A 10519-nucleotide genomic window follows, 5' to 3' on the forward strand; every position below is an offset into this window, starting at 1 on the left:
TCAGCTAATTTCCAGGTCATTAATGCTTCTTTCTAATTAAAAAAAAAAAAAAAAAAGTCCGTGCGAGGCTGTGAGCAAGAGCTCCAGAAATCACGTGGGTTTATGCGTGACAGCCAACCAATAGCTGTCGATGGGGGTCGGTGTATTGGGAACGTGAAGCTTAATGATTGGTCTGTCTTCTTTACTCATGCTGGCATGGAGGGATTTTAATGGGCCTGTGATATTTCTAATAAACTAAATGGGCCCCACCAACTAATTTTGATGGGCCTAATGGGCCGATAAATGATTAATATGGGCCACTCTTGGCGGCCTTGTCCAAACGGAATGTCTTAGCAGTACCCAACGAACTCCGCCCGCAAGAAAAACCCGAAATGGGAAAGACCGCTGAACCGGAAGACCGAGTCCGTACGGTTGGTTTAAGCCATGCTTGATTTTGGGTTTTTTTTGGTAGTCGATTGGGTCGGTTTGGTTTTGGAAGAGTTTGGGTTTTTTTTGGGTACTTTATCCTTTCATGACACGTGCATTAATCTTCCCATAATACTGATAATTATTTATTTAATTTTTAATAGCTACTTTAATTATTTTTATTTATAATATTTATTGTAAAAAAAAATCAAGGTTATTAATGTAATTTTGAATAATATGTGATTGCTACACGGGAGAAGTTTCTATTATATATGAATAAGTTTGAGTGTTTTATCTCGATAATTGTTATAAACGATTTGATCCAAATAATTAATGCAAAAATATGTTAGCCAATGTATCATATACGATAAGTTTATATAAGACTAAACCATATACTATTTAATCTCTACATATAAATCTGCACGACACACATTGAGAATCAACTTGAAAGTGCAACATGCTAAATGACAACGTGGGTCGACACGAACAAGCTAGGACTGCAATCTGAGATAAGGAGAGACTTGGGTCATGCAGGAAGAGATTGGGTTGCACAAGCTCGCATGGTACTCTAAAAAATAGGCTCTAAATTCAATATTGATCGACGGAAAAAAAATCCGATCGAAGGAATTGGGTGAACCAAAAGTAGGTGATTAGGATTGCGTGAATCCTGACATTCCAACAACTTGTCGGGATTCACAAATTTTTTAACGACTACAGATTTTATAAAACTATTACATACTCAAACCAACTCTCACCCTTTTGAACGTCGAGTGTCACATATCCATCCAAATCATACGACTCTTCACCGTCATCAACTTTGCTTTAAGATTGTATCATAATTATTTTGAGATCGGATATTCAAATTTCTCGTGTGACGTTGAATCAATTTAAATCATCGATAAATTTTATTTAAAAAAAAAAAAACATATAATAATGGAGAAGGGTAGCGTAGTAATTAAACAATGGTTCAGTTTCTTGTGATTGACGCGGAGTTGAATGAAAACTTCAAAAAGTAAAAAACAAGTGAGAGAAACAGAGAAGAGGAGAGAGAACGAGAGATAGAGAAGAACGTGCATAGGGTTGCGTTGCAGAGAAGGAATGTCGTCCTCCAGATTTGGGGATTCCATCACGATATTGATGTGCGTGGCTCTCAGAAAAACCTCGCTAATCTTCCGTCACGTTTCGATCTTAATCACCGATCTCATTGCCGTCGCCGCCTCCGCAATCAGATTTTCCCGCTGGTTTCTCCGCCCAACCGTACAGCTTTCCGAAAGGTACTCTACAATGTCGTTGATGATTATTCGCAACGATCGTTGACTCTCGATATCATCGTCGCTCCTCCTGCTTCATTTTCTTTTCTTGCTGCTCACTTTGATTTGATTTTCAACAAATTTCAATAGGATTCTCGTTTTTTGTTTCTGCTTACTCTTTCGTGTTTGTTTGATTTTCTCTTGGAATTTGTGTAATCTGATGGAATTGATTGCGGTTTTTGAAGTCACTCCGATTTAGGAAGATGGAGTAGTTTCACTATTTTTTTTTTAAATTTTAAAAATAAAAATTAAATAATTACTCAACCAAACTTTGAATTATGCTCTAAACGAATCTATATCCTTTTTGAAAATTTGTATAATTTTCAAAGTGATGGTTGAAATTATTGTTATAATCAGATTTTATATATAAGTTGTCACGTCAATTTATGATGAAAGTGTAAATTATATCACTTATTATAGCTTCTAATTAATTTAATTTTGTTATTTTTTATGATGGGAGAAGCATAGAATAAGATTGGAAGGCCAAAAATTGATGAGATTTGGTGTTTGGTGTTTGGAGATTTGGGGTTTAGGGTTTAGGGTTTAGGGTTTGTGAGGTTTTTTTTTTCTCCCTTCTTTAAATATGGTGGGGACTGTGGCTTTCTGTGTTTCTTTTATTTATTTATTATTATTTAATATTGGTAGCTGAAACTTGTATTTTTATTTAAGTTTTAAGATAATATTTAAATATAATTCAATTAAATTGAAATAAAAAAGTGTTTTTGAAATTGACTTTAAAAAATAAAAAAATATTGTTAACTTACATTAGTTGGGTTAGGTTGAATTTGTCAAATATCATTAATATCCTTTATCCTAAAGATATAATAGGTTTGTGAAATCTATTGAACCTGAAATTTAAATTGAATTTTCACCCATAAAACTATAGTATTATTGTAGTTTTTTCTTCGATATTTATTGCTTTGAATACGTGGAAGTTAATTTTGTAAAGTTAGAAGTAAATGTTTAATAACAATGAATAAAATAAACTAAAATTTGTAATTGAAATAGCTAAAATGACAGCTGGATAAAATGTGATGGATATATTAGGTAAAATATTTGTAAATATGAATAAAATTATACGACGATATTTTTGAACTTAAAAGTAAATAATTTAAATTTTAAAGGGCAAGTTGTAAGTCATGGTTTCTTTCAAAAAATAAAAATAAAATCCATATCCATATAAAATATGAAATAATAGCAAAAATCATAAAGTTTAGATAAGCTTGAGTTAAATTAAAATAGAATAAAGTATACTATTCAACACATAATAAGTTAAGTGTTGAAGACTTGATTGAGTATTAAAATCAGATTAAATGAATTTAAAATCTGATAAAAAAAAATGTAAAAGAGTTTTAGAAAAATCAAATTTAAAATCATAAATACTAAATCATGGGACAAAATATAAGAGAGAGATAGACAGAGAGGGTGGGAGACATGCATTTAAGGCGAAGAGACAACGAGGCGTTGACTCATATAATGCCAACACAACCAACCAACCAACAAGTAGAAATCTCTACACAAACTTATATATTAATGCTTCCTATAACACAGCCTTCACTTCATACAAACAAACACAGATACACTTGCCAGTTTAGCTGCCTGCTTGCTTATTCATGATCACATGCCTGCTTATTCATGCTTTCTTCCCAACTTTCACATCTTACACATCGCGTAATCCATTGCATCCGCCACGAAATCTGTAACCAAAAAGTTCCAAATCACTCGACTTATAACTAGTTTGAAATGAAACTACTTAAAAAGTCATTTCAAATAGGTTTAGAAAACAAAATACCTGCATCTTCTTTGGTGAAGCAGAGTGGAGGAGTAATTCTAAACACGTTTCCATAGGATCCACCCTTCCCAATCAGCACTCCCAAGTCTATATTCCAGAGTAAAACGTCAATGATAAGTAGAGTCAATAAATAATATATCATCTTGTTATGATATGTAGTTGTTGAGGATTATTGGAAGAGTAGTCCCACATCGGCTTATTAAGGGGTTGATCATGGGTTATAAGGAATACATCTTCAATGGTATGAGGTCTTTTGGGAAAACCAAGAGCAAAGCCATGAGAGCTCGTGCTCAAAGTGAACAATATCATATACTAATGTGGAGGTTCGTAATTCCTAACATGGTATTAGAGTCATTCCCTTAACATACCCATGTCAATAGAATCCTCAAATGTCAAACAAATAAGTTGGGATCCGAAAGTGTAGTCAAAAGTGACTCAAGTGTCGAATAAAGAGTGTACTTTGTTCGAGGGCTCTAGATAAGGAGTTGAGCCTAGATTAAGGGGATGCTGTTCGAGGGCTCTAGATAAGGAGTCGAGCCTCGACTAAGGGGATGTTGTTCGAGAGCTCCATAGGCCTCAGGGAATGCTCTATGGTGTACTTTGTTCGAGAAGAGAATGGTTGAAGATTGTTGGAAGAGGAGTCACACATCGGCTAATTAAGGGGTTAATTATGGGGTTTATAAGTAAGGAATACATCTCTAATAATACGAGGCATTTTGAAGAAATCCAGGACAAAACCATTTGAAACTTTGAGGACAATATCACACCATGGTAAATGTTCGTAATTTATAACAGAAATCTATATTGTTTAGTGTGGCTAACCTTTCATATGGTCCATCACATGCAAAGTTTCAGCTTTTGCAGGCGTTTTCAGCTCACGATCAGTCACAAGTTCAACACCTAGCATCAGTCCTCTTCCCCTCACATCTCCAATAACTGCACGGTTTCAAAATAGGAAATCTAATCTTCAACAATCAACCAACCAAAAACCATTTTCTTTCAACATTTCAAATAGGCAAGTAACCATTTTCTTACTTTCATATTTGTCCTTCAAAGCAATGAGCCTATCTTTCAGATAAGTGCCAACGACATGGGCGTTCTCCTGAAGCTTTTCCTTTTCAATCACTCTCAAGACAGCCAGTCCAGCAGCAGTACAGACAGGGTTTCCACCAAAAGTATTGAAATAGCTCCTACGGGTCAAGACCTCTGCTATCTCAGGAGTGGTTACTACAGCCCCAAGGGGAATGCCATTGCCAATGCCCTATGTAGAAAAAAACACAAAGGAAATAATTAGAGATTAGCTCATGCCATGCATCCACGCAGATAAATTCTAACTCAGAGGGAAGAGAAATTTAACCTTTGCCATGGTCACTATGTCAGGAACAACACCTTGGGACTCGAATCCCCAGAAGAAGCTCCCAGTGCGGGCTAATCCTGACTGAACCTCATCGGCAATACAGAGTCCTCCTGCTTTCTTTATGGACTTATACACTGCAGGCAAGTAACCAGGGGCTAATTCAACGATACCCCCAACTCCCTGTGTCGTAGCAATAGTAAAATTTTAATTGAGAACCAGAACCAGTCATTTGAATGTACTTGAGAGAGAAAGAAATGTTACCTGTATTGCTTCAGATATAAAAGCAGCAACTTGACCGGTAGTTCCAAATTCAATCAAGTCTTCCACATCTTTTGCATACTTCTCGCCGTCGGCACCAAATATACCTCTGTATGGATCTGGGTTTAAAGCATGATGAACTCCACTCTGTTTCCATGATTAGTAATGTTGTCAAACAATCATCCTTATGATAATTAGGTATGATGTGTTTTATTGCTAGATAAAGTCATGGAAGTTCATCCCCTTGGATTAAAAGAACAAGTATGATGAACAGTGACCCATACCTTATCAAGTTATCTTAAACTTACAGATAAGGTGGGCACAGACGAAAATTGCACGGATTTCTCAATTTTTTTAGTACAACAAAACTGGGACGATGATAACGACGAAATTGATAATGTAAACAAAAATATTTTATAGAGTTCTAACAACTTTTTGTAGAGAACCACGTCTTCGTTTCTTTAAGGGATAAAAATAGCGGTCGTAATCATCGCCACATCATATTAAGATATGGAACTAGAAGTCGCCATCTCAATACACTTATATAGTATTGGGGAACGACAATAATTTTCCCAAAGGTAAAGCATAAACAACTTAAAAACAAGCGGCAAGAAAAGCAGTAAAGCACAATCAGAAGCACTTTGGCCTAAATAAATACCCAATTTGTATTCATAAAAAAATGACAAATGAAAAGACAGAGGTGACTTAAACCTGTATGACATTGAACTTCCAGATGCTCTGTGCGGTGGCCCCCATGGTCCCGGCTGCATTTCCATGATAAGCATTCCTTAGCGATATTATGTCGTGGCATCCAGTGTAAAGTCTAGCCATCATCATTGCAAGCTCGTTGGCTTCCGTCCCAGAATTGGTGAAGAAGACCACCTAACCAAATCGGAAGCTCCAAATGTTACTCAAATACTCAACTTCTTAGCTATAGTGGATCATCATCATTATTATAAACACGAGTTATAGATCGAGGACTTGTGTTTGATATCATTGATAGCGAGGAAAAAAAAAGGGTAACAATTACCCAGTAAGTGCAATTCTAGTTATATTCATTTGATTCTTCTAGCTAAAATCCAAGTGGTTCATTTACCTAAATGCATGATAATTTACAGAACCAAACCACATGGCTCTTGTCTCATCAAGCCAATAATTGCAACATTAAAATAGAACATATAAGACAAGACAAGCTAGCTAGGTAAAAAAGAAACATGTTCATCTTTAATTTAAATACTGCTGATTCATATCGCTGGTGATGTAAAGTGCCAGAATACATCGAGATTCCATCATACATTATATATATCTTATTGCTTGATTTATAATACGTATATGAATGTCATACGACTCTGTTTTTAACACTATAATTCATTGAACTACAACTGTAAATACGACAACCAAAGAGCTTGTCTGTATCTTATATGGCCTAAAATTAATGTTGGCAGATGGCTTCCACTATAAATTATGTGATTTCTATTGATGACTAATAGTTAAAAACAAGCAACAGTGAAAGCGTTAATATCATTCTTCTTTCCATGTATCACTAATTTTTCTGGGCGAGGAATAAGAAAGCACTTACGAACCTTAAGATTTCCGGGTAACTTCGAAGCCAGAGCTTCAGCAAAATCGGAGACGGCTTGGTTGAGATAGAGAACAGTGGAGTGCTGCAAGCGCTTGGTTTGATTGACGATCGCGTTCACAATATCCGGATGACAGTGTCCACAGTTAACCGTCGCGATCCCGCCGAAAGCGTCCAGATATCTGCGCCCTTTGTCGTCGAATAAGTATTGCATCTTTCCATCTACCACAAGCAACTATAGAAATAGACAGTCCAAAAGAATTAGTCCTCCCAAATAAACACGCAGATAGATGAAGCAACGTGATAGAAAGAAACAGAAATCAAATCAGATCGATTTCTCTCTCAATCAAATTTCTTACGGAAAACAAGCAAAAATAGAGAAGGAAATCAGAACAAATACGAGTGTACGTAATTACAAAACCTAAATGGAGGCAAAACGGAAGCATAGATCCTCCGAACGATCAGTAGGAGACAAATTAACCATTCAAAACCCGAAAAACTCAATAAAAAGTTCGAAATCGTAATTCGAAAAACAGAATTAGACAGAAACACAAAATGGACGATCCTATCCTATCATCGACACACACACACACACAAACATACATATAAACATGTTTAAAAAAAAAACAATAAACATAATATAATCGAGGATTCTCACCGGCTTCTGGTAGTAGTTACACACTGACGGGCTAAGGAACTCCTTCCGCTTGGCGAGGATCTCATCGGCGGAAGGGCCGTTGTAGGGCGGAGGGGAGTAATCGAAGGGCGGAATTGAAGGAACAGCGACGTCATTGTGAAGAGTAGCCTCCTTATGAGCGGACTGAGAGAAGCAACGGAGGCGGGAAAGGGATTTGAATCCTGAAAATCTCTTGAGAACGAAGCTCTGCATTGAAGCGATTGTCGGGTTCTTCTGTCTTCTAAAAAATTCAAGAAATGTGCCTGAATTACAGCCAGAGAGAGAGAGACAGAGAGAGAACGAGAGACAGAGAAAACGAGCAGTGAACTGCGATGGCCAAACCACGGAACGTTTATATAGGGAAAGCGGTGGAGGGAAGGCAGCGTGCTGAGTCAGAAATTACTTATTTTATCATTTAAATTTAATTAAATATATTAAACAACCAACTCTTCTTTATTTTAGTTTTCGTAATTTTAAATCTACCAATTTAATTTTTCCTATAAATTTTACAAACGTATTAATATTATACTTTTCCAAATATAAAAATTATATTATTATTATTATTTTATAATTTAACTAAAAATTACCATTAAATTTTTAAAAACTATATTTCACTTTTGAAATTACACAAACTAAACTGTAATTAATTTTTAAACATATAAAGTAAAATAGTAACACTTATAAAAAATAATTTGAACTATAGGCCTAAAATATAATATAAGTTAAATTATAAATTTGATTAATTTTTTTAAATTATATTTATTTAGTTTTTTTTTATTAAATAGATTCACATCTTTAAATACTAAATTATCATGATTTATGATAAATATCTTTTAGACATAAAATTTAAAGTATATTAACGAGTTAAATGAATAAAACCATTATGGATAGAGAATATATTAAATAATTAATAATCGTGAAAAGAAAATTCAAACTCATAACGTAGAATATATTAAATAATTAATAATCATAAAAGAAAATTTAAACCCAATTTATAAATTATGTGTTAACTATCTTTTAAAGGATATTTTTTTTTAGTATTAAAGATAAGTAATTAATTGAATCGAAGTAAACTGAATATTTATTTTTATTTCATAAATTGTCATAAATAGCTCTTTTGTGATTCGTATTTATTCAAAAAAAAAATCTAAAATTTGTGTGTGAGATCTTTTTAAAATTATACCGTACGTAGTAGCCTAAAGTGAACAATATTTATTAGCGGTAAATGTAAGTTTGAGCTGTTTTTTTTTTTCCATTTAGAACTAATTCAAAATCACTTAATCGAGAATATACGCTTAAAAAAATTCGTATTAAATAAAAGTAATTGAAAAATGGGTTAAAACCTTATGTATATATAATAAAGAAATGGGTATAAAACAAAAACCAAGGGGATGAATAATAGGTGTAAATTTATTAATTTATTACTTAATCGACATGACTTGGCTGTCACGTATTTCCGTGAAAGTCCAGAAAATACAATGCTTTGATTGGAGGGTCACAATCAAACCTGTCACCTCAGGCACCTTGTGGAATTAAGAAATAAAAATAAAAATTAAAAAAAGGTAAACGGCCACATCAGGCCTTTGATGAGATCGACAGCTTTGAGATGTCGATCAGAGAGTGGTTGGATGGGAATATTCGCCAAATCATCGTATCCTTTTTGACACGTGGGATGTTTATTTATATTTATAGAAATATGCTAATATTATCCCATTTTACAAACTAAAATAAATTATATAAAAAAAAAAATTGACCTTTTAAAAAATTACCAAAAAATTGTAATATTATTTAATTTACTAATGAGTTGAGATATATACCTTTAATAACAAAAATGAGAGGTTGAAATTACAGTCAAATTTTCATTTACTAAGGGAGGGTAAATTCATTAGCTTGACTACTTTACATCGGTCAACAACAACGCATACACTCGATCTAGATGAACACAAAGAACATGATAGAAAAAATTCAAAGAGAATATTGGCTAAAGAATTTGTATTCATGACTCTAAATATGTACAAAGAGAATACAAAAGTACCTGAGAAAATATATATGATTTAACTTATTATATATAGTTTTATCAGATATAATCATCTACTGATAACATAAAAAGTATATGAGAGAATATATATAGTTCAACTTATTATATATAGATTTACCAGGTATAACTATCTACTCTATATATCATAGTTATTTATTATTTATGACAATTTACTTTATTTGTCATTTACCATATATAACTTTACTAGTTATAACCGTTTATTGAGATATAAATAAGTAGCATGCTCCAAAACCCTAACACCATCCACACTTTCTGACTCGGTCATCTTGTACTCACAAGTAGAAACTTTTGAAAAGTGGTTTCCACTTTCTCGTCTCGACCCTAGGAAAGGAAAGTTCTTCATTACCATTGCTACAGTAGTTGCCAGAGCACCGAGTGAATTTGAAATGGATCTGCTCTTTTTTCTTATATCGCATGCGCTTCTTCCAGAGAGGGACTAAGTACATAGACAAGGCGGTCTCGGGAATGAAAGTCCATTCCCTCGTGCTTGAAAAAAAAAGTTCAATCTTGTAATACGATAACGTAGATGAAATTTGACAGCCTACCGAGAGAAAACCGTAATTATTCAAATATTTGGCCACCTAAATATGCCACTTTAAATAATTAAATCTCGTAGATATTAGTGGATTTCATGTGTGTCTAACTACACTTCTAGTGATATATATACGTGTCATAAAAAAATAGAAAATCCAGCTATTATTTATTATATAAACATTTATTTGATAAAATATCCACATCATTCTCATATAGCATAACAAATTTATTACCATGGTAAGTAATATTGGAAATATTTTCCATTTTGAGAAGGAGAAAAAATATGCGTAAATGGGACGAGTTAGTCGATATCGAGCTACTGCAATAAATTTCGGCGGTTATATCTGCAACTCTGTCACAAAGTTTATAGAAAAATTTGGTGTGTTCTACAATAAAATTCGAAATTTTGTTTGGTATAACTTTAGCCGAGAAGTTAACTTAAACATAGTTTAATAATTATAAGTCAACTATCTTCCACCACGAGACAAGAAATAAAAATTTAAAATATTGAGTTTGAAAATTAGTGGACTAAGTGCAACTAAACCCGAG

The 10519-nt window shown here is 33.6% G+C and overlaps 1 protein-coding gene across 1 annotated transcript; it reads right to left on the reverse strand.

Annotated features, from left to right (window-relative positions):
• Nucleotides 1-3165: 3165 nt before the first annotated feature.
• On the reverse strand, nucleotides 3166-7718 carry LOC111453426 (alanine--glyoxylate aminotransferase 2 homolog 3, mitochondrial-like). The gene is made up of 9 exons (XM_023094524.1): nucleotides 7360-7718; nucleotides 6706-6936; nucleotides 5834-6004; nucleotides 5126-5269; nucleotides 4865-5044; nucleotides 4543-4768; nucleotides 4330-4443; nucleotides 3508-3594; nucleotides 3166-3412 (listed from the first exon to the last, which is right to left on the reverse strand). Exons 1-9 carry the CDS (start codon nucleotides 7588-7590, stop codon nucleotides 3369-3371), a joined length of 1428 nt encoding a protein of 475 aa, XP_022950292.1. The 5' UTR covers nucleotides 7591-7718; the 3' UTR covers nucleotides 3166-3368.
• Between the last annotated feature and the right edge of the window lie 2801 nt (nucleotides 7719-10519).

This window comes from Cucurbita moschata, unplaced genomic scaffold (assembly GCF_002738365.1).
Source record: "Cucurbita moschata cultivar Rifu unplaced genomic scaffold, Cmos_1.0 Cmo_Scf00015, whole genome shotgun sequence".
Classification (NCBI taxonomy): domain Eukaryota; kingdom Viridiplantae; phylum Streptophyta; class Magnoliopsida; order Cucurbitales; family Cucurbitaceae; genus Cucurbita; species Cucurbita moschata.

What these genes read in the sequence shown, in the direction of transcription:
- LOC111453426 (XM_023094524.1), bottom strand. Translation starts at nt 7,590, where the DNA reads ATGCAGAGCTTCGTTCTCAAGAGATTTTCAGGATTCAAATCCCTTTCC. An exon ending in TTATATCTGAAGCAATACAG is followed by an intron (nt 5,045 to 5,125) that starts GTAACATTTCTT and finishes GCTACGACACAG; the next exon opens with GGAGTTGGGGGTATCGTTGA. An exon ending in TTTGAAGGACAAATATGAAA is followed by an intron (nt 4,444 to 4,542) that starts GTAAGAAAATGG and finishes GAAACCGTGCAG; the next exon opens with TTATTGGAGATGTGAGGGGA.